Source organism: Candoia aspera, chromosome 4 (assembly GCF_035149785.1).
Source record: "Candoia aspera isolate rCanAsp1 chromosome 4, rCanAsp1.hap2, whole genome shotgun sequence".
In the NCBI taxonomy this organism is placed as follows: domain Eukaryota; kingdom Metazoa; phylum Chordata; class Lepidosauria; order Squamata; family Boidae; genus Candoia; species Candoia aspera.
This window is the reverse complement of record NC_086156.1, coordinates 10,095,474-10,123,417: the sequence shown is the minus strand read 5'-3', so window position 1 is coordinate 10,123,417 and position 27,944 is coordinate 10,095,474. Positions and strand designations below refer to the sequence as shown.

The window sequence follows — 27,944 nt, the reverse complement described above, 5'->3', positions numbered from 1 at the left end:
TGAACATGTTGTACAAACTCAGCCAGACTTGTTGTAACCTAGGTTGATATTAGTGCTTTCCCTTCAGCTAATTCTCATGCAATGTCATATTACATAGTTTGAATTCTTAATCTGCAGTGATTTCTGTTTGCACAGTTGATTTTGCCAAATCATGTATTTTATGTATCTTTTACTTTTTTCCTGCTTCTTCCTCTGCTATGTCTTTGTTCCAGGAATCCCTACACTCTTCACTGTCATGTGGATAGTATCTAGAGTGTATCTAGACAACACTGGGTAAGCACCAATTGAATAGCAGCATATATGCTTCCAGGCTTCATTATAAAAAATACTGGTTCTGGTTGCGTCATGTCCGAAATTGCCAAAGTTTTTATTCTCGGATACGCAGTTGGGTTGCAGCAGGTAATAAACAAACATACTGCCCAATGTGAAATATGAACCTGAATTATAGTTGTGAGAGCTAGGTTGTTTGTTTGTTTGTTTGTTTGTTTCTCTATCCCGCCTTTATTATTTTTATAAATAACTCAAGGCAGAGAACATACCAAATACTCCTTCCTCCTCCTATTTTCCCCACAACAACCACCCTGTGAGGTGAGTTGGGCTGAGAGAAGGACTGGCCCCAGGTCACCCAGCAGGCTTTCATGCCTAAGGCGGGACTAGAACTCTCATACCACGCCTGATTGGCTTTTGGGCTGAGTGGGAGTGACTGGCCCAAGGTCACCCAGCCTGCTTTCATGCCTAAGGCAGGACTAGAACTCACAATCTCCTGGTTTCTAGCCTGTTGCCTTAACCACTAGACAACTAGCCACTTCTGTTTGCTGTAGAATGCTGTACCATATGGGGAGCAGGGAGGATGTTTAAAAGGTCAGGATTGGATCACAGCCTCCTGATCTTCTGAAGCACCATGGAAGATCATCTGGTGATACCAGTGAAAGGAGCATGGCCAGAAAAATTCTGTCCTTTTTGGCCTTCTGGTGAGGTTTTAAAAATGAGGATGAGACCCTCACTTTTAAGTCAAAATTGCATCACTCAAATTGAGCCAGTGTTGCAATCTTGAGGTTCTTGGTCATTCGAATGGGGTGCTGGAGAGTCCAGTAGTAGGCACAGTCCTGGGATAGAGTAAGGATATTTAAGCACTAATGGAGTAATAGTGTGTCACTTCTGCTCCTCAAAATATTGTTAGCCACAGCTATGCAGAGTCACTGGTTTGAGATGGGCAGTTATGCAAAATGAACGAATGAATGAATGAATGAATAAACAAACAACCAAAACAGTGTACCTGATGTGAAAACAACTTTTGTGTCCTGGAAAAGAAACCAGTTATAACATACACCAATAATGAATTTAATGTGTGATCTCCAATTAAGAGTCAATAACTGAAATATCTCATCTAATTTCTGAACATTGTGTTTCTTCCTTGTTTCTCTCCCTCTCCCTCCCTCCCTCCTTCTCCCTCTCTGGTAACATCTTGTCTGATGGAAGATTTGGGGAACAGATTACGGAATTATAGAATCATGAAACCCAATGACCTTAATACAGTTGCCCATCCCAGACATCATTTATTTATTTATTTAGAAGCTTTAGAAGCTGCCTGACTCTGGGCAGCTTTCACTTAAAATAGGAAAACAGTAAAAAGAACCTAAGTGTCCAGACAAACTCTGCTACAGCCTCCATAAACAACCTCCCACAAGGCCTGGGAGAACAGCCAGTCTTTTAAAGACTCACAGAACATCATCAGATTTCTTTTTTGATTGATTGATTGATTGATTGATTGTTTATGCCCCATCAAGCTGGTGTTGACTCTTGGTGACCTCATGATAGAATTTCTACAAGAAACATCATCAGGATGGGAGCTGTTTGGATCTCTGGAGAGAGAACTTTTCAGAGGACAGGTGCTTCAACCGAGAAGACACGCCTTCTGGGTCCTGATATATGGTGTTACAATCATGCAGGACAGTGTCAGTCCAAGCAGGAGGCTATTTCAGAGTATAGATACTGCCACAAAAAAGCAGGGTCTGCAAGCCTCCATAGTATATATTGTGCTTGAGATATGCAAGTACAGTGCCCTTCAGTGCAACATGCATTAACTACTCTGGATTCTTGTTTTGAGACTTGCTCATTCCACAGCAAGATACGGATTGCCTCAGATGACAAACACGGACTGCCAGATGATATGAAGAGATGGCTGATCAGAGATGCGAAGGCCTGGAAAAATGCAAAAATGCAAATAAAAAATGAAGCATTTCCTTCCCCCAGCCATCCAATTTTTCCATTTTTTTTTCCAATATTTTTCTGATTTGTCCCAGGCTGTAAGACCTCTGTTACTGGCACGTGTCACTTGGATTTGGGACCTTCCACATGCTAGAGACACATCAAACTGAGATCAGTGCCACCCTTTGTGTCCTTAAGACATCTGGGTCTTCTGATACTCATCTGGCCCTGGAGTTATGAATGGGCAGGTTCCCATCGGTAGGAAGTCCAAAACCTTGGGTTTCTGCCTCTTCTTTCTGGGATTCTTCAGCCCATCTTTCCCTGATGTACTGTACAAAGGAGTGACTTTGACTCTTGTCCAATACAGACTGGCCTTTCTTCCTTCACCTCACAGTACAACATGAAAAGATGAAGAGTGAGAATGTGAGGAGAGTACTGTTTTCTTCCTCCTGATTTTGTCATTTCCTCCTGTTGCCTTCCTGGAGGGACCACTGGCCAGAGCAAGGAGAAGGAAGTGGAGACAGGCATGGAGTGCTTCACAGGAGTGTGTAAATGCACATTACTGGGTGGGGGCAAAGCCATTGCTTTCTCTTGTTTATAACAGCTGATCTGCCAAAAGAGACAATGGCATCACAGTGCAAAGTTGTTAGCAAGTAAAAGCCCTATAAAATTGAGATGGAACGGCCTGGTTTCTAAACGTTGTCCTGGTACCTGCAGCCCCCCCACCCCCATTGATCCATTGTAATACGTTATAAAAATAGTACTTGTTTCTGATTCACAATTATATTGTAGTCCCCTCCGCTTTTTCTGTTTTCAATTTTTCTTACAATTTTGCTAGAGATAAGCTTAATTATGGTACAGTGACTCAGGATTTATCATGTTTATTTATTAGCTATCCTTGCTGATAGAATTAGATTCATTATTTTTCCTTTTTGTTAACAGTTGCTGGGATACAAACGATCATAGTGCTCCTTGGTGGATTATACGAATACCAATCCTAATTTCCATTTTAGTAAGTAAATTCAGCACTGGAAATGAATTATATGTTAATGTTGTAATTTTTCACAGTAGCTTTTATCCCTTGAAATTTCATGCATGAGTGTTGGTCTAGGCAAAAGTCTATTATTTTTCATTATTAATTTTATTTAAAACCTACCCTTTGGCTCCAGAAGGAGAGGCTGAGGTTCTCCCAAGGCAGATAATAATATAATATCAATTTGAAAAGAACAACCCATTAGCACAATGAAAAACATTTCCACAGTCCTAAAAACAGAAACAAGAAAATCAACCAGTGACATTCCTACTATTAGGAGTCGCTCAATCTCTGGTGAATTTTAAAGACCTTAGCCTGCTTCCTGAAAGTTAAGAGTAACTAGCTAACTAACTAACTAACTAACTAACTAACTTACTTACTTACTTACTTACTTACTTACTTACTTACTTATTTATTGGCCACCCAATTTCAGTGGGTGGCACACACAACTAAAAATGACATAAAAACAGCTAAAAATATTAAATGAAAAAACTTTCCTATCATTAGTTTAACAAAACCAACCTTTTTCTGTATTAGATGTTGATATTATAATAGCTGCCCCAAGTTTAGCTCTTACGTATAATTTGCAGAATTATAACTCGACTGTATCCCTCCAATTTGCAAGTATAGAATTGCATTTTAGCGTTTCAGTTACCTTTAGACATCTCTTGTGTGTCTGTGTGTGTAAAGAGAGATAGGCTTCTTAAGTTTTCTTCTTAAAGAACCATATATAAAAATATATGATGGTTTGCTAGACAGCAGTAAATGGGAAATGATATGCCAAACCTCCAGCCTGCCTCAAAATCATGGTATGTCATGTAAAAATACTTCTTTATCAGAGATGATGCTGTAAATAGATGCATCCTATATGGATAGATTATGGATGGCCAATGCTTCAGACAAGTTATGGCATATAATACTAGTACTAATGACAATAATGATAATGTGGTGGTGGAAATGATAGAAATAGAACTTCAGTGAAGGAATAGAATAGAGTCTTATTCTATCTGCTATATTTAAAGACAGAATATAATTTTGAGGTGGACAGATGGAAAAGTGTATGTACAAAGGCCTGTCAGTCTGTCTGTCTCTCTTTTAAAACTTTATTTCATGAAACTATACCTAAAAGCCAATTGATTTTAAAAAAAATCAGGATGGGATAAAGCTATTGAATATTTTTTCCCTCTTCAAGTATCTTGCAATGCCTTCATAAGAACGGAGTATGAATGAAGTTGAGAAGTTTGAGGAGTTACACTGCTTATTGCTAGTTGATCAACTCTTAGGAATTCAGTCCAATACTGATTTGTCCCAGAATAAGGCTCACTGAATACCCTGGGAATTAATTCTATGTAGATGGACGTAAGACTGAATTATATAACTGCAATTGGACATATGTTTAACTACTAATACACTCTATTGGATATACTGAAATTTAATTCTTCGTATATTTAGCTGGGAGTAAATCTTAATGTACACTAGCACAGGATTTAACTGATCAGTGAATGTTAGAAGAACTAAGCACTTATTGATACAATTATTAATCCCTCTGTTAATTCTTTCATAGGTAAATTTTATACTTTTCATTAGCATTATAAGAATTCTGCTGCAGAAGTTAAGGTCACCAGATGTCGGAGGCAATGATCCATCACAATACAAGTAAGTGAAATGCAACCAAGTCCCTGGATGTCTCTGGATGGAGACCCATATTGGCAAAACAGGAATCAGAGGAGCACTGACTCGTGCTAACGGGTGTATTTTATGCATTTATCTTTAAGGAGACTTGCAAAATCAACCTTGCTTCTCATTCCACTGTTCGGCGTTCACTACATGGTGTTTGCAGTCTTTCCGATTCGCATTTCTCACTACTACCAGATCATTTTTGAATTATGCCTGGGTTCTTTTCAGGTAGTATCTCTGTGAGTTTTCTTCTTAAAATAGTTCTGATCTAATTTTATTACTATGCTTTGACTTGTTATTATTTTGCACTTGCAGGGACTGGTTGTTGCAATCCTGTATTGCTTTCTGAACAGCGAAGTAAGTTTATATTTTCTTGTGAAAATATTGAGGATAGTGATAATATCAGGGGCAATTATGCTGTTGTTCAGCTGTTTACAGAAACCCCCAGATTCACTTTCCAGCATATGCAGGTAGGACTGCGAAAGGCCCTATCTGGGGCAGTGGGGATGCATCTCAGGCCAGAGTAGACAGAACCTTGCTTTAGAAATTGCAAAAACCATGGCATGTTTTAAAGCATAGTTGCTGAATGAGCCCCAGTGGGTAGATTTACATTTCATGCCATTCAAACCAGGAGTGGGTGGCATGCTTTCTTTGCAGAACCATGCTTAACTGGGGGGCGGGTGGGAAGGAATGGTAAAAGCCACAGTAGAAGAGACAGGGTTGTAAAGTGGGTGCTGGGTCACAGATATGAGTGGAGCCAAGGATCAATCCTCTTTTCTTCCGTTCGTTCGTTCGTTCTTTTTTTCTTGTTTCCTTCCTTCCTTCCTTCCTTCCTTCCTTCCTTCCTTCCTTCCTTCCTTCCTTTCAGGGCGTTCTTTATTTTTTTAAAATGTGTTAAACCTGACCCAGGCCTTACATTACCATTGTGTGTTTCCATCTTGAAATTTTCCTAAAATTGGTGCTTGGAAGAAGATCCAGGAGCCCCCACAAATGGGTCTGAAGGCTACTTGTAGGCCTGGAACCAGAGTCACCATTCTTGCCTTACAGTACAGTTTACAAACCACAGTGGCTGTTTACAACCAACATACTGTGGGAATCAAATGAACCACATCCTGGTGTGACATGTGAGCCCAGCCATTCAGCTAACTGGAACAGTGGGGGTTTCTGCAGGAAGGCCATTTCCTACCAGGAGGGAAACGCAAAGCAGGAGAAACATTATAGGCTATAACTGTTGTTGAAAGCATTGCCTTTTTGCAAACTAAATCAAGCACCAACCTAACAGTCATTTGTGGACTTAGTTCTTAGATGGCTGGTGAAGACAGGTAGGGAAAAGTTGGGTTCTTCAGTTGATAGAATTTTAAATGCCTAGGGTAGAATGAGGAGAGTTCTGGATGATTTGTTAATTGGATGTCATTCATTTACTTGCAACTCTGTATGACTCCATGGACATCCTTTGTCAGAATTATCTGTCAGTACCTGCTTAGTTGAGTTCTTGTAAGCTCATGCTTGTGACATGAGGGATATTATCTACCCACCTTCCCTTCTGTGAGCCTCTTTCTCAGTTACCTTTGATTTTTCCAAACATCTGGATCTTCTTTTGCCTTTGTATGATGTATCCAAAACATTTAAGCTTTAGCTTAATTATTAGTGCTTCTAATGAACGTGAATTGGATAGATCACCTCCAAAAGATAGAGAATAGATATCCTGCAAGCTTTTAATCAGTTACCAACTACTGGAAGTTACTGAGTGAAGAGTAGTCCAGTATTTGCAGATGCCTTTAATCTGTTGGTTGCTGGGCTTGAATTTGGCACTAACCCAAAGATTTGGAAGTAAAAACTCCTGAACTAGGAAAGATTTATTTTCAAATAAGCATGCCTAAGTTTCAGTGTGTAATTAAAGTTTTGTGAGATTTTTTAAATCGAAATCTCTGCTTAAGAATTAAGACAGAGGTAAAGTACCTTGAGTTCAACTCTTGGTAGCTACGGGGATGCGTCCGTTTTGTTGATAGGAATATTGCCATTGCCTTTTTCCAGGATGTTTAGGTTTTTACTGTATTTCTCAGTCTAGTGCCATATAGATTGAATTGGATTTTTTCCCCAACACTTTAACACCTTTGGTTACAGAATGCTTTGAATGAATGAGCTTTTCGTTATTTTTATTCTTTATTCTTTTATCCTCACCCCAAGCATAGCACAGCATATTGTAAACTGTCGGGCAATTTCAATAGTTGACAGCATAACAAAGTTTTTTCTTTAAAACAAGTATCATTAAAGCATGCAGTTTTATTAAATGAGGGAGCCTTCTTATAATTCCCTTTCCATTCTTCTTTACCTTCTTGCCTATTCAAGCACTTTTTCATCCCCCGTAGCCTTGTGTAATAAAAGGTCCTCTGAATTAACCCACAGTGCTGATGAATTGCATGCTGGTTTGCTTTGTTTACCTTTAGGTTCGAGGAGAAGTGAAAAGAAAATGGAGGAGTTGGTGCCTGAATCAAAGAATGGACCGAGATTACAAAATCCACAGCTGTTCCGTTTCTCGAAATGGCTCAGAAAGTATCTCCCATTTGCATCGTAATTCGGCCACTCTGTTTTCTTCCCAGACAGAAACCACGGTGATATAAGTCATGTGGGTGCCTACCAAAAACTGTGGGGCATGTCACTGGGTATATAGTTCATTCATTGTGCTATTTTCTAACCTGTCTAGTTTGTACTCCACTTGATCTGTATGTCAGGATACAGGGATTTCCAGTGTATGACCGCTATCTTTCGAACTTAGTCTTAGAACTTGGCTATAATGGAACCCTTTTCCACTATTATTGCCCCCAAACCGTCTGCTGCACATAGCCGTAATAGTTTAATAGGCACCACCCACAGTGGGTTCAAACCTCTGGAAAGTTATCCAATCATGCAGCAATAAGTTTCATCTGTTGAAGAAACGTTTCTTGTTACTAAGTTGGTTCCAAAGCAGCTCTCCAAAGGCTATATATTTAGATACTAAATCTGCTACTGCCCTCTTGCAGCATCTTGACTCTCCTTGGGGTAAGTTCCGTACAGGTGATCCTTGTTTAGCAACTACAATTGGGACAAGCAACTCAGTTGTTAAGCAAAGTGATCGCTAAATGAAACATCACAATTTTACAATCTTCAGCTTTCCCTTGCTTTACAGACCTGCAAAGGCCGTAAACGTGAGGACTGGTCACCAAGTTATTTTTTCATCACCGTTGTAACTGTGAACGGTTGCTAAATGAGGCAGCCACTAAATGAGGACTACCTGTAGAGAGAAGCCTGCTCCTTGCATTTGCAAGATCATATGTTAGAGGACCATGATTTTGCTTGGTCTTTAGAGCCTAGAATGGCCATAAGTACATAAGACTGGCTTTTCATTCCAGACAAGCTGCTTACGCAAGTGTGGTTGTGACCATGGGATTGGGGCCTGTGGGCACAGTTCGTCTGATTTCTCATGTAGCCAAACGCTTGAAGGGATTTGAATGCAAGGTAGAAATGGAAAACCAAGTGTGGACCATCTTCCCTAAGAAAGCGTTTGTGTGTCATGACAGCAGACTGTTCTTTCCTGGCATGATGGAATAGATTGAAATGCATTTGAAAAGGCAAATCTTCAGTAACAATCTTTTTTTCTTTTTCAATGTTTCTGTGATCCTCCACATGCTGTCATTTATGAGTTTTGTCATGTGTTGTTTTAATACTATTTATTGTGTGCCTTTTTGATATTCCTTCATCATAGAAATGTAATATATTTTGATTATTCCTTTCCTTCACTTATGTTTTCACATACTGGTGGATTTCTATAAAATAACACCGACGCACTCATCAAGAGATATCCCTGCACCCTCCCCCTAATGTTGCCAAAATATTGAGACATTTTTGGCACTCATGTGCATGATTTTATTAGATTTCTGTGATTTTTTTTTTAATGCCTCGGCCATGGGACCCCATTAAAAAAAATCAAATCTCTGCTTTAGGAAGAGGGAGACAATCCACACTGTAATAGTAGAAGCATAGTCCTAATGTAGCCTCCTCCATTTTCTAGGTGCGTTGGGTGTGCAGCTTCCAACGCAACTTGTTTCATTGGGTAAGGCTTATATAATACTTAAAAAGAAGAGGGCACAACCTGTGTGCCTAGAGCCACCAGTGGTCCCCAAAAGAAGTAATTTTCACTAATAATTTCCCCTAATAGCTTTAGAGTATTCAGCATATTTCACCTATTTGATCTCACTGACCTTTCAGCAGTACCATGTTGTAATATTCTGATGGTATTGAATGGAAATGAAGCATAGTAATGATATTTTCCAAGCTCCTGGGCTTCAGATGTGTTGGACTAATCTCCCAGACTTCCCAGTCAGCCAGTAGGGATTCTGGGAGGTTTTACCCAACATACAGGTAGTCCTTGTTTAGCAACTGCCTCATTTGCAGTTACAACGGTGATGAAAAAGTAACTTTGCAACCAGTCCTTGAATTATGACCATCGCAGGTCTGTAAAGCAAACGAAAGCTGGAATCAAGATCATAAGCCCACTCATGGTTTCATTTGGTGACCGCTTCACTTAACGACCAAGTTGCTGGTCCCAATTGTGGTCACTAAATGAGGATTACCTGTATTTGAAATCTCCAGGCTAGCTGGTGAATTCTGGGAGTTGAAGTCCACCCATCTTAAAATTGCCAAGGTTGAGAAACACTGCTCTAGATGGTTAGTCTAAAGCCAGCTAGCATCTTTGGAACAATAGTGTGCTTTAAATAAAAACCTGGGCAGGTATTCCTGGAAGCAGTTCCCTGAATTCTGCAGAGCATTGCTTCCCTTTAGCTATCCTTTAGCTGTTATACTATAGCCAGTCTGCATAGGCAGAAGAATTTTTTTTATTAGTAGCGCATGGCCCCCAGAATGAAAAGGCTGGTTTTCTTGTTAAAGAATGCAACAAGCTCATCTGCTTATGAAAGTTGGAATCAAAAGCGGAATTCCACACACTTATAAGGCTATTTTGACTTGATGTAACTACCTTTCTATTTGTTTTCTTTTCCAGTATTTGTTACATCACCTGAACTTTTCTTCTTATTGGGTCCACCTCTAAAAAGCTGAGTAAGATCCAAAATGGGGAAATACTTAACTATGGTTAAACTTTTAGGTTATTTTTTTAGACAATAATAACACAGTGAAAAATAAAATAACCATCTGGGTATCTTAGCAAGTCATTGCTTGATCAGAGGAGCAGCAAAAGAAAAAAAAATCAGCCATAGATCTATATAAAAGTGGTTTGCCATTGCTTTTTTCTGGGATTATTTTAGCTTTTCAGTCTAGCCTGCAAACCTAGTTTTTCCAGGTCCAGTTCTACCTAAATAGTTTAAGGTCATCCTACGTTGGCTAGGTGCTGTGACACTTAACCAAATCTCTCTCTCTTTAAAAAAATGATACCTTGAAATCCAATTTTATATAACAAAACAGGTTTAAAACATGAAACCTCATGACGATGTGTAATCTTATTACTGAATACAGGTAGTCCTCACTAAATGACCATTTGTTTAGTGATGGTTCGGACTTAATGACAGTGCTGAAAAATCAACTTACAACCAGTGCTCACACTTACGACCGTCGCAGCATCCCTGCAGTCACGTGATCACAATTTGGGCACTTGGCAACTGATTCGCATTTATGACCATCATAGCATCCTATGGTCACGTGATTGCCATTTTTGACCTTCCCGCCGGGCTTCTGGCAAGCAAAATCAATGGGGAACTGTGTGATTCACTTAATGACTGCTTTGCTTAGCAACCAAAATTCTGGTCTCAATTCTGGTCATTAAGCGAGGACTACCTGTATAGGCCCAAGTAGTTTACAAGTAAGATAGTATGGAAAAATTTCCAGGGCCTGGAGGACATCACTGTGCTTGATGACCACTGGCCAAACTCTAAGCATCGCTGTGGTCTTAAGACCACATGGCTCAGTGGCTGTTTTTCTCCAGTGATATGTCTGTGATCCAAATTAGCTGCAGTTGGTGGTCCAATCAGGAACTGAGTCCCCTCCCCAGTTTTTCTGTTTGCTGGTTGACAGCTGCAAATTTATCAGCCCCAGCCTGATCTGTATAGGGCAGGAATGAGCCCCAGATGCTGAGATACGGGATATCTCCTTGCTAAAAGCAGCAGCCTGCAGCCTTTCCAATAGTGTCTGGTCTTCTCAATCACATGAAAACAAAGTGTAACTCTTCCCCCCCCCCGCCCAAATATAGTTACTTTTATTTGGTTTTATTACCATCTGGCACTTACTGTTTAATATATCAAATTATAAATATTTTGGAACTTAATGGGCTATCACTATAATATCACTACATCTCAGGGCTGCCGACTGCATGTTCCAAGTTAACAGGACTGGGGGAGAAAAAGGGTTTGACATGATCCCTTTTTAATAACCATAAAAGGCATAAACCGAAAGGGGATTTTTTTTGTTTTGTTTTGTTTTAAATTCCTGTCTTTACACACCCATTGTAAAGAGGAGGACACGAAGCTAGCAAGTTCTTACAAATATAAGCATGGAGCATCTGCAGTCCTAAGGGGAAAGGCCATGCCCACATTTTCTTCTGTTGTCGCCTCCGTCTGTGGCTTTCCTAAATAACAAACCAAGTCTGCTGCTCTTCCCTCAGAATCTGAAGTGGCAGATTTCTAAGAAAAAAGCACTCCGTCTGGTTTGCAGTTCAGCCAGGACAGAGCAACCAGCAGCCCCTTCTAACCTTTTAATTTGGGCAGATCTTCTTCACCCTATTTAAGCATTAGCCAAGCCGTCCATTCCCAGAGTTAGTCTCACAGCAGCACCAGCTCACGAGAGCAAGGCTGTTCAGGCAGCAAAAAATGCCATGGGGCTGTGTTTTGCGTCTGGCTCGGTTGCCACCTTTAAGTCAAGCCCTTGGGAGATTTCCTCAAGAATGATCAGGAGAACTTAATCTCCCCACCGAATATCTAATGTCCTGATCCAGGAGCATCCTCAGGAGGGGGGAATCCAAAAAAAAAAAAAATCAAAATGGCTGCCACAAGCATAAAATTGAAGCTCTGCCCCCTTTGTATGTGAGTCATGCGCACAATGCGCATTAAAAAGGGGCAGGGTTAAATCATACAACCACCAACTTGACTTTTGGGACTCTTCCTAAGGCCTGTCCTGCTCTGAGAGCTGCAGAAAGATCTCACAGATCTTCTACTTGGTGTGCCCTTCCCCCTCCCTGGGGGAGCAATTCCCACACCCTTTTTCTCTCTGCTTTCCAATACTGTGTGAAGGGACACAGGAAAAGCAGGACACCACAGCCCTAAGGAAAGTAACTCCCCATTTTATCTCATATTATTTGCCTTAGAGGCCCAAAGGAAGGGTTTTAATCTGGAAAGATTCACACTTCCCCGCCCTCTACTTGTGATTCTAAACCAACCTAACCCACTGGTTGGTTACTTGCTTAAAAAGAATAGTAATTTCGAAAATTTCACATTAGCTGATGTCTAATGCTGTTGTAGAGAGCCAGTTTGGTGTAGTGGTTAAGGCATCAAGCTAGAAACCAGGAGACTGTGAGTTCTAGTCCCAACTTAGGCACAAAGCCAGCTGGGTAACCTTGGGCCAGTCACTTTCTCTCAGCCCTAGGAAGGAGGCAATGGCAAACCACTTCTGAAACACCTTGCCAAGAAACTGCAGGGACTTTTCTAGGCAATCTCCAAGAATTGGACCCGATTGAATGAATTAAAAAAAATACTGTTGTATCATGTAAACAGTTGCTTAACTTTATTCCAACTGAGAGCTCCCCTTGACCATGAGTGACATGCTGGGAGAAAAAGGGCTGGGTCCAGAATATAAAACTAGGTTGGATTTTGTTTAATTTGTAATTAAAATTGGCCAACCCAGTTACTATCTACGTATTTAATAATTTTCTCCTGTCACATTGAAAATTGCAATTGGATAGGAACCAGAGTCATGCATTTCTGAAACAGAAGAACCTAGAGTTCATAAAACTGAAAATAAAATGCATTCTGTTGCATTGTTTGAATTGGTGTTCACATAAAATTAACCACTGTAATATTTCAGGTTGCAAAGGAAGCCATGGGTGAGAGGGTGGGGTGTTCATTTGCTATCAAACAATATACGGTTCACACTGCAAGGCTGCAAAACTGTTGGTCTAAATTCAAGGCTTACATCAGCCTTCACAACCTGGTGTCCTCAAGTTGCGTTGGATTTCAATTTCCTGGTTTCCTAGCCAATGTATTTCTAAGGGATCCAGACTGGGGAAGCCTGGTTTAGGTGTAAGATCAGGGGCTTTTTTCCACTCTGTCACGGGCATCACTGACCAACCAAATAATCCGCCCATTTTGTTCAAATAATATTTCTATATATTCTTTCTCCCTCCCTTTCTCTCTCTTTGACAGTTGGCACAGAAGTCACGCCAATTACTGTACTTTGACAATGCAGATAAAGATTTCTTATTTAGAATTAAGTATTATGGTAACCACCTTTTTAAAACCATTTAATTGATATAAAATGGCTTTATATTTGTAAATGTGTATACTACAAATAACGATCTCTTCCAAGATTTTTAGCAACATAATTTCACAACAAAATATGATGTAAATGAATATTGTTTTCCTCTTTTTTTATGAAATGTACAGATTTATGATGTATAGGGAAACAAATGTATATAGAGTGGCCTTTCGTATATGTAAGAACCTCATTTGAATCTCCTATTAATGCTCTTTAAGCTATGAAGTATTTGACAAAGTATACAGCAGTAGTGATTGTGAATTGTTCTCTGCAGTGTTAGAAACTGCATATAAACCTGCTGGATTGGACATAACATCCCAACACACATTCCATTCCACATTTTTAAAAATGCATCCAGACAATTCAGCAAGGCCCAATGAACATGACATCATGGTGGAACTTTCAGAGGAGATACAGGAGCTGAAGATGGCTCTGTGAAAGCAAGCCAACAATGACGACAAAAACCAAGGAACCAGTGAGAACTCTCCAGATAAGGAGAGGATGGAAAATCACCCACATGTGCTCTGGGTGGCTGCTCCTCACAAGGAGACCGCAGGACAGCAGTTTTCCATGGGTTTAAGCACCGGGAGACAACAGGATTAGCCATGTTGCTTGCAACCCCGGTGGAGACTTTGAAAGTCTCACAAACTTCACTTTCTAATCACTTTTGAAAATTGCTCATTAACTAGTTCTAAGCTATTAGAGACCTTCGGATCAACAAGTCTGAAAATACTGGGTGAGTGCCTTCAGTCCTGAATGAAAGAAAATTTTAATTAAGAACATAAAGAATCTGAAATAAACAGCAAAAAGCTAACTAAGATTTTGAACTTATAAAGTTATAAATGGACTAAGGGTCCAGATAAAATTGGAATATTGAAAGTTACAATAAGATTTTGGAATTAATTATAAAGAACAAACAGCTTCTTGTGGGAAATAGATTCTGTTTTGGTTTTTACAAGACAAAACAAAGATAAGCAATTGCATGATTTCAAAAATGGCACTAGAGGGGACTAAAGTTTTTAGATAGAGGAAAGATTTACAAACCTGCAAAATGTTCTAACAAACATTTGAAGTATGGAATCAGGAAATAGTAGCTGCAATACCAACTGTCAGTAATGATGTCAGCTTCTACAGATAGACTATGTCCAAAAGATGTTATTGAAGAAATGACAGATGTAGAACCAATCAGTCCAAAAAGTGATCTAGAAAGCAGGAAAGGAAAGCAAGTCAACCTACAGAACAAATCAGAAGGCAGACACCAAAGAACAACCACGAATGTAGAGCTTAGAGCTTGCTGTCTAATCAAGGCTTCATGGAAGCAGGAAGGCCTTTGTACTCCTTCCTGCTGAGATTTAATTGCCAGCATGGGAGTCCAATGCCAGAAGATGCATCTTTGAGCAGACTGCCTCCTGCCATCCAGTAGCTGACCCACAAGTGACTGTAGGCATCCACAATACTGTCTTAACCACTGCTTGCAACCTCCTGTGGTGTCCAGTCACCCCATGAAGACAAACACCAAGAAAACGACTTTATAATTTATCTTCAGGTTCAAGCATTACATGACAATGAAATCCTTGAGCTTTCTCCAAGTGAGAATCCACATTGCTCCTCAAGCTAAACATCACAAAGTTATATTAGCAAGCTAGATTTTTTTCTTTATGTGTTAATAATTGTTTGCTTAAGAAAAGATATTTTGTACTTGGCAGTGATGTAACAGCTAATTATAGAAGTGGTGCATAGCTTGAAAACACGACATCAATGAAGCAGTACAATGTTCATCAGAAGGTTCAGCTGTCTGAGATCCCACAAGCCTTCTAAGAGAGTCCTAAGTGGAAAGCAGGTCATTCTATGATGATCAGCTGATCTTTTCCCAAGTCATGAAATTAGGTTCCATTGGGTATCTGGATGTCGTCCAGATACCCAATGGAAAAAAATCTACTTCAAGTGACAGAGCACTGGCAGGGTTTCACACAGATAATGCTCCAAAGGGAATAGCAAGTATGTTTTCCATTTTCCAGGGATGCATCAGTCTCTATGCATCTTCTCAGCCCACACATTCTTTAATTTTAATCTTCAAGACTTGTTTAATTGGTAGAATGTCTATTCTCCTTGCTTCAGGCTAGAACAACCTGGAAGAAGGCAATGGCAAGACACAGTTGTCCAAAACATACATGGATGTGTCACAGGTTGAACTTCATTTTAGGGAGTCTTTATTTCCTAAATCTGTAATCACATTTCCATTAGTTCAGTGGCACCATTATCTTTTTTGATAACTGCACCTTCTTATTTTATTAGCCTATCCCAAAGGTGTTGCACCAGAAAGTATTTGAAAGATTAAGACACAGCTGTCCCATTCAGTCAGTCACTTGAACCCCTTAAAGTTTGGGCCATCCTCGCAAAACTAATCTTCCCCCACCATGTGCCTCTTCTGGGGGCCAAGCCATTCTCACTGCATGTTCCTCTTCCCCTGCTCTGCTCAGGATCTCACTTCATCTACCATGATACTGAAACTGAGGCCCCTGTTTCAGAGACAGTACAATATTAACATACGTAGGCTGAGCTTCTGCCTAATACGCTCTCACCACGCTACCCTTCCTTCACAACAAATCCGTATGTCACTTTTGCATCCCTTAAGTGTGCAGTTTTCTTCATTGGGCCTTCTATATGTAGGGCCACTACCCAACAGAATAATAGGGATCCCTTGCAACATACTTGAATTGCTAAGAGAACAACTTCCTTGAGATCAATAAGAGAACTTCTCAAAATCCTTAGGAGAAGGATTTCCTGAGATCATCAAGAGAACTTCCAAGATCCTCAGGAGAACTTTCCAAAGTCATCAGGAGAAAAACTTTCTGAGATCAGTTCTGAAGTCCAATAAAGACTTTCAGCCAATGGCTGTTGGTGGCAGGGAATGATGAGAGTTCTAGTCTGGTGTCTCTAGAGACAAACCATTTACAAAAGTTGCACCTTACAATGTAATTAAGAGCCGCCTTGAAAATACTGTAGCGTGAAGCACTATAGTAACAACCATAATTGAAGAAAAGTTACAGCTACATTCTAACATTCGGAAATTATGCTGATAGGAATGGTGATGATTCAGGAATTCAGTGACAGGGAAAGTTTCTTGGTGTATTTGTTTGCACGTTTTATATATTTTTAATTATTGCTCTTATGTGGCTAGGAGCAGCCAGAAAAGTGATCTCTAAAATATGAATATAAATATTTTGATACGATTTGATAAAAAATCCCTATTGAAGAGAGCATCTTCGCAATGTCATAGCCTCAGGTCAAGTTAGCTCCATCAGAGAGGGGACATTCTTTCATACTTAGAGATGTAGTGATTGTGCCAGCAATTCATTCATCTATAAGCAAGTCCAAGGAGATACAGGTAAGCTGAAAGTGACATGAATATGTTGGAGTGAGATGCAGATTGGCATGCATTAGGAAGTGCCTTCAGACAAGGAAAGAAAACAAAACAAAAGCCACTTTGTGGTTATAAATTCCTGAGAGAGAACACTATAGACCTTCAGATAATAAGCCTAGCTGCTCTTCCTAACATTAGGAGCTTATTTATGAGGTGCTAATATTAGGTTGCTTCACAATAGTTTTGGGGGCAATCCTCTTGTGCAAAAAAAAGGGGGATTGTATACTGCCTCATCTTTTGATGCAACTGGAGGTTCCTAAAGATAATTTGCAGAAGACCTGGACTGCATCTGATGATTGATTTTCTAATTTGAACTGGGATATGGTTAGCCCTCAAGTTAAAATTTACTTTCTGCCTGAGTGGATCCCATTTACTTTGCTCCCGAACTTCTTGCACTGAAGCAAAACCACAGCTCTTAATAATATGTCTTGTAAAACATTTGTGTAATATGTAACCTGCATTTCTTATCACAGGAAAGATTAATGTTTTTAAAAAGAGAGAAATTGTAGTCAAGGCCTGAGTATAATCCTGCACAGAATGGAAAATGTGTGAATCCACTAAACATTGATTACTCCAGCTTGATTTGGATTTTCTCTGCCATTCAGGAGCTGTTTTATAGATATATATTTAGTTCAACTCTGGCTGAACCTAAATGCCTTGCAGAAATGAATAAACATATGCAAAGAGTCCTTTGTGGAACAAGGAAGGCATTAAGGATCTTGAGAACAGGGGACGTTGGTGGATCTCAGGGATGTCAGAAAAGTGAAGATGGTGGCTACAACCACATGACTGAGCCTCATTTTGACTCTCTTCCCCCAACTCCCCCACCACAGATGCAGGTAAAAAAGTTGTGGGGCTTCAATTGTGTGGTTGCTATCTTCACTTTTTTGACCTCAGCTCCCTATAAATGCCTTGAATACAAGAACAACTTTTGGTGTAAGGAGGGACAACTGACATGGACCAAGAATTTGTAGCAGCCAAAGTCTCACATTAGGGTGAAAGGGGAAAGATGATTGAGTAGAATCCTGCTCCTGGGCAATTTTATGAAATGGAATTATTGCTCTGGTTTCTCAGTAACAATTTCCCATTATATGGTTATTTATGTTGTCTTTCATGGACAGATGAAGGAATTCCCAACTGTTTTCATAAATTACATCATGTGTAGTTTAAGTGGCGGCCATTTGCACTGGTTTCTGATGAACCCTGAAATGCCTTATTAGGTTTTTCCCCTTTTAATGTGGAGTCTGTCCCCCAGGAGTAAACTATGGCAAAATCCTGTGCAAAGAAATGCGTGCAACTTTCTTTCTCAAAGCCCAGCTGTCTGAATGGATCATCTCAGGGAAGAAACTTATTCTGTGTGTCTCCTTCCAACTTCAGTCAAACAGAAGCACATCACCGTAGACCCTACATTGGGTAGAGAATTGAGTCCATGAGACACTGGGAGTTAAGTCCATTATTTATTTATTTATTAATCAAATTTATATGGCCGCCCATCTCACAAAAAGTGACTCTGGGCGATGTACAACAATCCAATAAAACACATATTCAAAACAATCATTACCTATAACCATTATATAATAATTATTAAAAATATTAAAAATTGTAAGCAGAACTAAAAAAGAGAAAAGAAAATAATAGATGAAAGGATGTTAATACTGTTGGTGCAGGAAATTCTACCCACATACAGGATTTCCAAATCATTTATAAGTAGTTCTTGCTTAGCAATGGTAATTGGGACCAGCAACTCTGTCGCTAAGCAACATGCTTGTAAATCGCAACATCACGTGACTCTGCCAACTTATGACAGCAGTTCCAGAAGTCCCCATTGCTGCTGCTAGGTGAATCTTGCACAGTTGCAGCATCCTCTTCCATTGACTTTGCTTGTTGGAAGTCAGCACTGAAGTTCACAAATGGCGACCACGTGACCACAGGACACTACAATGTAATTGCAAGCCTGTTGCCAAGCACCTGAATCACAACCACATGACTGCAGGGACACTGCGACAGCCACAACTGCGAGGACCCGTTGTAAGTCCCCCTCATTCAGCACTGTCGTAACTTCGAACAGGTGCTGAATGAGTGGTTGTTAAACAAGGACTACATGTATTGGGTTCAGATAAGGTAACACAACCTAAAAATAATATACAAATAGAACCGTTGCAGAGGTATACCTTCCCAGGTATAAAAGGTAGTCCAATCAATGTTAATGGAAATAATCTGTTGTTTTTCCACTTCAAGTTGACCTACATAAAGAAATCTTGATGAAAAGATAACGTTATGAAAGCTTGGCCTCTGTTCCATAATATGCCATTCAAAAAAATCCATTAAACATTCAACAAGATCTGAATGCAGCTAAAAGGAACAAAGCCCTCTAGTACTGCCAATTTCACACCCCCTTCCATGGTGTGAGCTTCTACCCAAAGTCAATTTTTCATCTTTGCAGGTGAACAGTGTAGGGAAACCCCAGAATTCCTGATGGTGAGCTGTTCCTCCTTTACTAATCTCTTCACCTTTGGAGTTTGGATCATTGTGCAACCCCAGAGACGAGAGAACAATTTGCTTGTGTGGAGAAAAGGCAGAATAAAATACATAGCTGAAAGGTAGGTGGTCTGTGGCTGACATTCATTAAAAGCTGCAAGAAACGTTTAATGTGCCCTGTCTTGTTTTTTTTATTTAAAAAATTACTGAATTGCTGAACCATTGAAACTAAAAAGAAGCCCAGGCAGTTAACAATGATAGCAACCATGTTCAGCTTCAAGCACCTCCTGTACACCTAAAACAACAGTAACAACAGCACTAATGCCAGCTAAATAAGCCATGTTGGCTGGATTTGCACTGCACATTAAAATGTAACTCTTGTTTTGTAAACCAGCTTGCTAAGCCACTGACTAGAAAGCCAGATTATGGCTTAATTAAAGGTGTGACTCCAGTACAGTAGATGTGTTAGAAATGACTGAATCAGCCCTCAGACTTAATTCTGTGTTTGCGTTGTAGGGATCCTGGTGGTCTGGCTGGGATTTCGATGCAGGAGTGTTAAAACAAAGGGCACATGAATCCCATACAAGATTCATAGTCCCATAAAATGCAAAAACATCGTAGTATTTCTGTTTTTAAAAGAAACTAGTCTGTCTTGAGTGAGGGGATTTCATGGACACATTCACATAGCTTTCTTGACAACAGTGGGGAAACTTTTTTTATCTGCAACTTGCAGTATAGTCTAGTGTGCTTGGATGTCCTGGTAGGGTCCCATCCAAGAATGAACTAGGTCTGACCCTGCTGAGCTTTTTCAAGGTCAACTAGATCAGCCACCTAGCTGAACATTTCTAATAAATGCAAAACAAAAAACATGTTACATAAGCAATTACCATTTTTCACTCTTGTGCACTTTTTTTAGATCAAGTAGAGAGCATAGCTCTCAGTTATGAATGTATTCAGTGACAGGATACTGGCTTTTTTCCACAAAATGAATAATCTTACAGAAGTCTCTGTTCTACTTCATCTGCCCCATCTTGTCTCTCTCTGAAGCATGACACTCTGATACAGGCCTGACTCCTACCTACGGGAGATCTCTTCAATGTATGAACAAATGGCACAAAACTCCTGTTTAATTCTTTCCCACCCAACAGAATGTTGGAAATAAATTATGTAAAGGGAGTCAGTCCTTTTTCCATCTGTCTGTCCATCAATAATTGTCTTAAAATGGAGCAGAACAGGACCAAATTTGGTGTGAAGGGAGGAGAAAGTTCAGGCTTGAAAAAAATTCCAGAAGCCATGCTCTGTATGCTTTCCCTACCTTGGTTTTTGAGATTTTTATTCTTTTAGGGTCAACCTATATAATACTAACCTAGTTGGTGCAATATGGTAAGCTAAAATGCATGTTGTTTATCTTGGCATGTTAGGTGAATCCAGCCTTCATAAACCATTGTTTATGGTTTAGTGTGCTTCATGAACCCCACCAAGTATTGTTAATTGAACAAATCACAGTTAAAGAAATGGGACTTAATGTTACCTATGAATCCAGTCTCCAGATACTGATAGAGAAGGTCACATACCATTCGTCATGGGAAGGGGGTCTTTCAACCAATAGGTCTGAAAGAGGAAAGAAAGGTATTAAAATGACTTCTGGGTAGACAGCCAGACCTCCTAAGCTACTATCAAATTCCTCAGGATAATCCATTACACAGCTTTAAATAATTCCTTTCTGAAAAAGATATTTGAAAAATCCATTTTTTCAAATAATAGAAAAAGAGTTCTCGTTATTCTGAAGAATTTATGACAGCTGAACTAATGCCAGTCTGCTCAGATCCCTCCAAACAGACAAGCATTGTTTCAGGGGATCCAGCCAACATTTCATTATACATTTTTGGGGAGTGGGGGAGTGGGGGAGGGAGGGAAGGAAGGAAGGAAGGAAGGAAGGAAGGAGGGAAGGAATCAGGAGCCATGGAGGGTCCTCATTCTATGACCTCAAAATATGGGGCTCAAAATGTCAGCCTAGTATAAAGGGCCTTCAAGAATTAAATGGTGAAATAGATAACTTAAATCTTTTTTTTTCATTTCCACTTCCAACCAGGGGCATCCTCAAGGGGAGTCAAAAATGGAAAAATCACATACAGGTAGTCCTTGCTTAATGATCACAACTCAGACCAGAATTTGGTTGCAAAACAGTCATTAAGCAAATCCAACCCGATTTTACAACCTTTTTTGCAGCGGCTGTTAAGCGAAACACCATGGGCATTAAGTAAACCACATGGTCATTAAGTGAATCACACAGTTCCCCATTGATTTTGCTTGCCAGAAGCTGGCTGGGAAGGTTGAAAATGGCAATCACGTGACCACAGGACGCTGCGACAGTCATAAGTGTGAGGACCAGTCACAAGTCATTTTTTTCAGCACCATCATAAATCCAAACCGTCACTAAACAAATGGTTGTTAAGCAAGGACTACCTATAAAAAGGGGCAGGGTTTGGGGCAGTTGCAATGGCCATCTTGACTGTTTTGACACACTCACCCATCCCATTAATTTGAATCAGGAGCAGATAATTTTGCACCTATTTGAAGCAGGCAGCTATGTGGAGTCAGTCCTAAAAGAGGCAAGATGGCTTAAAAGTGAATGAAGAAAAAAAATCCCCAATAGAAAATCTGAGTTTTTTCCATGGCAGTAGCACTTGGCTTTCTTGCCCCACCCCCTGACCCCCGTTGCATTTCTTGACCTCCTCCAAATGTTGTGGGCCAAGTATTTTGACATACCCAAGAGGAATGGAGCAGGCCCATTAGAAAGTGGCATATAAGTTTTTAAGGCAAATACATCAACTTTAAAACAGTGTGGGAAAGCCTCAGCCAAGGGGAGTGAGGGCCGTTGCTTATAAATCCTGATATTTATGCCATGGTGTCTACATCCTGAACAACGCCATCTAGAGTAATGAACAGATGGGCTCCACTTTGAAGTAAAGACTTTCACTGCCAAATCCTGTTTCTGGAGCAGTAGAATGCCCGTGTCATCCATTTTCAAAAGCTTTTTTTAAAGACACCTAACTCAAAAGCTGGGTGCGGTTTCCATCTCCCTCTGCGCCTCCACTGGCAACCCTGTCTTTTTAATCTTGTCATTTTGCAGAAAGGAAAAATTAGTTCCCAGGAGTGACAGCAGTGCATTGCCAGTAATTTCCAATAACTTGACCGTTTCTAGAGAGACATGCTAGTTCCTTCTTTTACTCTGAATATAATTCTTGCTTCATAAAATTATGCCTCTAGTATAATGATATAATTAGAGCCTCTTAAGGCAGCCAATATAATAATGACAAATCAACCCTTGATTTTGAAAGCAAAATGGAGAGAAGATTGGCCCTCTGTGGTTGCATAACACCAATCAAATTACATTTGCATTCATCCTTTTTCCTTCGCTGACACTGGTGACACTGAGCTATTTGTGGCCACCCACCTTTACTGAATTTCAAAATATAATAGTGTGTACTGTCTGCAGGGATCAAAAAAGTCAAGATGGTGGCTGCAACCATGCAATCAAAGCCCCACCCCTTTTTCACATAAGAACATAAGCAGTGCCTGCTGGATCGGACCTTTGGCCCACCTAGTCCAGCAGTCCATTCTCCCAGTGGCCAACCAACTGCCCTGGGACACCCACCAGTCTCCCAGCAGATGGCCTTCAGAGGCAGTCCCAGGACCATGAAGACTAACAGCCAGTGATTCCCATGACTTCCATCAATCGGTCCAACCCCTTTTTGAAGCCAGCCAAACTGGTAGCCAGCACTGAATCTCATGGTAGTGAATTCCAAAGTTGAACTATGCATTGTGTAAGAACATATTTCCTTTTGTCTGTCCTGTTTCTTCCAGGATTCAACTTCACTGGATGGCCTTTTGTTCTAGTATTCTGGGGAAAAAAGAAAATAGCTTCTCCTTGCCCACTTCATCCATACCATGCATAATTTTGTACACCTCAATCACATCCCCTCTTGTTTGCTTCCTTCCATGATGCACATACAGACCAGGTGGAGCTTTGATTGCCTCCTCATGGCCACCATCTTGATTTTTTTGACCACCCCTGCAGACCCCTCTGTCCTCCCAGCTCTGAAGCACAAGCTTTGAAGAAAATAGCGTCACACAAACTAGTCCTTTCTACTGAACAGAAGATGCTTCAGCTATTTTTTGTGGAAAGAGCCCCTTACGCCCATGCTGGAGCTAAAGCAGAAATGGAAAGAGTGGGGCACCCTCCTTCTCTTGACCAGCACCAGCACCAGCACCAGCACGTTCAGCTCTTCATACCTTCTCATGAAGGGCCACCTCTTCACTCGCTTTTGTCGTGCTGTTGGTAAATCTGTCTCAAGCCCCTCCATGCATACTTCTTTTAATTGGCCAAATAAAATGTGGAAAACAGTTTTCTGCCTGCCTGAGATGAAAGGCTTTACAGTGCTTGTTTTGGCAAAAAACAACACAAAAGTTCAAGATGAATTTATTGTTTGGCCCAAGGATGGTGGGGATTAAGCTTGCTATGCTGCAGAAATAGGAGCCTGCTGGGGCACAAGTCACAGAGATCTGGCTAGTTTCCATTTGGATAAGGCTTTCTGTAATGTTCTTAGGGTCATTTTTCTGTCTTCCATTTTCTTGACAGTGAAGGAAAAGCAGAGTCCCTAACATCCACATCAGAACTGATAAAACAATGTCTTAAAAGTCTTTGCTCGTCAAGAACAGCTTTTATTGTTCTAATTGCCAGTCCTTTAACAAGATGTCCTAAAACAGGAGCCTATGGCCTTCCCAATGTTTGCTGAACTACAACTCCCAGCAGTCTGGCAAGCATGACCAATAGTTAGGAATGCAGGAATTGTAGTTCAGCAACAAATGGGGAATCACTGGATCCTACCTGGGCCTTATGGCAAGATGACCTCTTGAAGTGCTGTGTTCTCCTTCTCAGAGGCTGGCAAGCCACTCCTCTGAAAAGGTTTATCAGATCCTGCACAGAATGCAGGGCTGGGCTAGATGACCGCAGAGATCCCTTCCAACTCTATGGTTTGGTGAGCTTATAATTTGGGGCAGCTGCTTCCTATAGGCTGGAGTTCAAGAAGGTGGCAGGTGGAAAGTGCCCTGGTTCTGAGGGCCACTTTTACAGGCAGGTAATGGGCTTCTCTTCACTGGATGGGTCCAGGTGAAGGGAGGCTGGACAGCCCTTTGTTGAATTTTAATTTCTAAATTTGGATTCCTGAGCAGAGGATTGGGTGTGATGTCTGCAATGGCACCTTCCAGTTCTGGGATTCATTCTTAGAAGCTGATGGCTCTGACCTTTAAGGTTTGAGTTCTTTCTTCAACACCAAGAGACAGGAAGACATTTCTTCTGTGCTTGAGTGTCTGCAGGATATGGTAAAACAGTCAGGATTTTTACTGGCAGAGCTTTGATTGCACTGTCCACCATCTTGACTTTTTTGCCCCACTGTGACTTCTGAATGCTGTCTTGGTATTACTGGAGTACTTCCTTGACTTGGGAAGCTGAAGAGTTCAGGAATTTTCTCGAAACCAAACTGTGCTAAACCAAGTGTGAATGGAGCACGTGGAAGTAACGTCTCTCTCGTTTTTTCATTCTTGGCTGAAATAATTCAAAGGTGAGAAACTCCGATTACCCTAAAAGCATCTTCTTCACCAAAGACGCCCACACTCTTTAGATCACCTCTGTCTTCTTGGGGCTGCAACACTGGGCTCATTTTGTGTGGGGTTCCTGCTCTAATCTCTTTTCCTGTCAGTACTTTCCCCTTAATCTATTGGCTTTTCCCAGACCTCTTTCGGTGTCCTTGCGGCCTGGTCCTTCCATGCACTATTGATGATACCGGTCTCCCTGAATTACAACCGAGTTGTAGGTTATGACGGCTTTAAGTGGGTTTTGCAAATCTTTCCCCGTCTTCTCCTTTGATCTGACCTGCTGGAAGGGCATTTGCAGGTGGGGAATTCATGGTCCTCCTCCACTTCTCTTTTGATGATGAAGCTGGTTGGCATACAGCACTAGGGATTTTTTTAAGACTTACTTTCGGCATGTGCCTATGCTGATGTGGAGAACATCCAGCCTTTCCTGTTCAATGAAGCACTCAGAAACAGCTGCAGAATAGGGTCTAGTTACCAGGCTAAAATATTGACTCCAAGTCTATGCTTAGGGCCCGGGCTGTTCATAAACCTCCTATTTCTCCGGTGCTAATGTTACTGGTTGATGTCTTGCCCTCGATTGCATTATGGAACCCAGCAGATCCCACACTACATGAGCTCACTGCTGTAGTGCTTTGGAAGAAAAAGGCTGCAGAGCAGACTTTGTCCAGATTTTAATACTCTTGCAAACACATTGCTTTACGTTAAATTGCTTACCTGTAAATTCCTCTTATTTCAAATGGCATGGCTTAGTTTATGTTGTAACCTGAACGGTTTGAAAGAGGACATGATCATGGTTTTGACCTTATCTACCTTTCTCAAAGACATATAAACTAGAGGCTATTTTTTTTTCCTTTCAGATAAAGGATTTAACACCACATGTGTGCAGCATTTAAATGTAACTATAAGCTCTTCTTCGTCTCAGGATTATTTGACACAAATGCCAGGATTTACTAAGAAGGGTTTGGGGGCCCCTTCTGGACAAGAGCAGATTGGATTGTGACACGTTTAAATAATACTTGCATGGGAGCAAACCTTGTTTGTTTGTTTGTTTGTTTGTTTATCAATCAAATTTATCACCGCCCATCTCTCAAAGACAGCCAATGGTCATAGGTCATAGCTGCAAATACATACCCAAACTTGAAAATATCCGATCGCACTTCCTAAATATGCTCATTTTAAAGCGTATTTTCCAGAAGAGGATGCAGAAATTTGTCAGTTGTTTTGCCCAAAGATGGTAAAGCTAGAAGGACATTTCCAGTGAAAGTTAGAACATACAGCGAGGAAACCAAGATAGGGTCTCTGATTTGAAAAGCAGGCACCAGAAATTATTGAGACCTGTTCCTAATGCTGATTGGGGGACATTTTTATATACTGAATGCCTTTAATATTCAATTACCATTCATTAACTTAGACATGAACAACACTTTTATAAAACAAAGCTTATTTTATTAATATACTTCTAATAAAACTTCCAAAAGTTTCACCCAGAAATTTAATACTGCCGGAAGTTTTAAACTGCTGGGTGAAAATTTTGAAAGTTTTATTACATTCTGTTTGGGCAAGATTGGACACAGTTTCTTCTTCCATTACAGCTGTTACAGGTAGTCCTCGTTTAGCGACTGCCTCATTTAGCGACCATTCGCAGTTATAACAGTGATGAAAAAGTAATTTTACAACCAATCCTCGCATTTATGACCTTTGCAGGTCTGTAAAGCAAAGGAAAGCTGAAGTAAGGTCGTAAGCAGTCATGGTTTCACATGGCGACTGCTTCACTTAACGACCAAGTTGCTGGTCCCAATTGTGGTTGCTAAATGAGGACTACCTGTATTGCAATTATCCAGCTATTAATTGAAATAGATACTATTACTTACTGCTATTGAAATTGCCACCATTGCATACATTTCAAATTTTCACTAGCTGTACAATTAAATCCCTTAAGCTTTAACCAAGAACAAAATGTTGTTACATATCGTAGAGTAGAATAGCATGGGTAGACAGGTGAGCCTGGTGACTAGGCTGATTTTGTTCACAGGAACTTCTTCAATCAAAGTCCAATGGATACAGCTGACACCAAATTGGTTAGACTGTTACACGTAACTGAATTTTACACCAAAGCGTCAAGAGATATTACTTATATGATTGCTTATGTGCCATTAGGTTGTTTTCAACTCCTGGCAACCACACTGATAGATTTTCTCCATGATGATCTATCCCCAACCTGGTCCTTCCAAGCTTCCAATGGTGCACGCATCGCCATTGCAACTGAGCCCATCCACTTTCTGCTGGTCCTCCTCTTCTCTTTCCTTCCATGATTTCCAGCATTAGAGCCTTCTCCAGAGTTAGGTCTTCGCATATGTGTCCAAAGTTGGATAATTTGAACCTGGTCATTTGTGTGAGAACCCTGGATTTATTCATTCAGTGATTAATTTGTTTCTTTCTTGGCTGTCCAAGGTAATCTCAGGAGTCTTCTCCAATGCCAAAGCTCAAAAGTGTCAATACTCTTTCTATCCTACTTCTTCAAAGTCCAACTTTCGCTTGGTTTTATTTGACCTCACCCATGAAGCTGGGGCAAACCTGTCGGCCTTCCCAGGTAGACCAGAAAGGAATCACAACTTGATGAGCTAATTCTACTTTATTGTAAGGCTACATTGACAGAATCTTGCAAGTCTGAAAGTACAGTTCTCCCACTGTCTCCTTTACAGCTGGATAACTTAGGGAGGGTCCCTTCTGAGCCTCTTCCTCTTCCCATTATGCAGCTGTGGGCTATGCTCCCTCTTATCTGACTGTTCCCTTGGCAGCATCTCTTCACCCAGTGTCCCAAGGTCATTCCCACATACCATTACAAAAGCAGATTAAAGAAATAAGGTACACGACACAAAAAAATTACCCTATTATTGCTGTATTAGCATACCTGTATACTATCTCCATATATGTTTTACCCAGGCTATCAGAAGT

General features: G+C 40.5%; 1 protein-coding gene across 1 annotated transcript in view; it reads left to right on the top strand.

The window, feature by feature from the left end:
• VIPR2 (vasoactive intestinal peptide receptor 2) overlaps window positions 1-9,388 on the top strand; it is a 67,042-nt gene extending 57,654 nt beyond the window's left edge. The window contains exons 8-13 of the mRNA XM_063303392.1: window positions 213-273; window positions 3,151-3,220; window positions 4,806-4,897; window positions 5,017-5,146; window positions 5,234-5,275; window positions 7,366-9,388. Coding sequence (XP_063159462.1) covers window positions 213-273; window positions 3,151-3,220; window positions 4,806-4,897; window positions 5,017-5,146; window positions 5,234-5,275; window positions 7,366-7,539 — 569 coding nt within the window. The 3' untranslated portion in view covers window positions 7,540-9,388. The remainder of the gene's footprint in view (window positions 1-212; window positions 274-3,150; window positions 3,221-4,805; window positions 4,898-5,016; window positions 5,147-5,233; window positions 5,276-7,365) is intronic.
• Window positions 9,389-27,944: the final 18,556 nt, after the last annotated feature.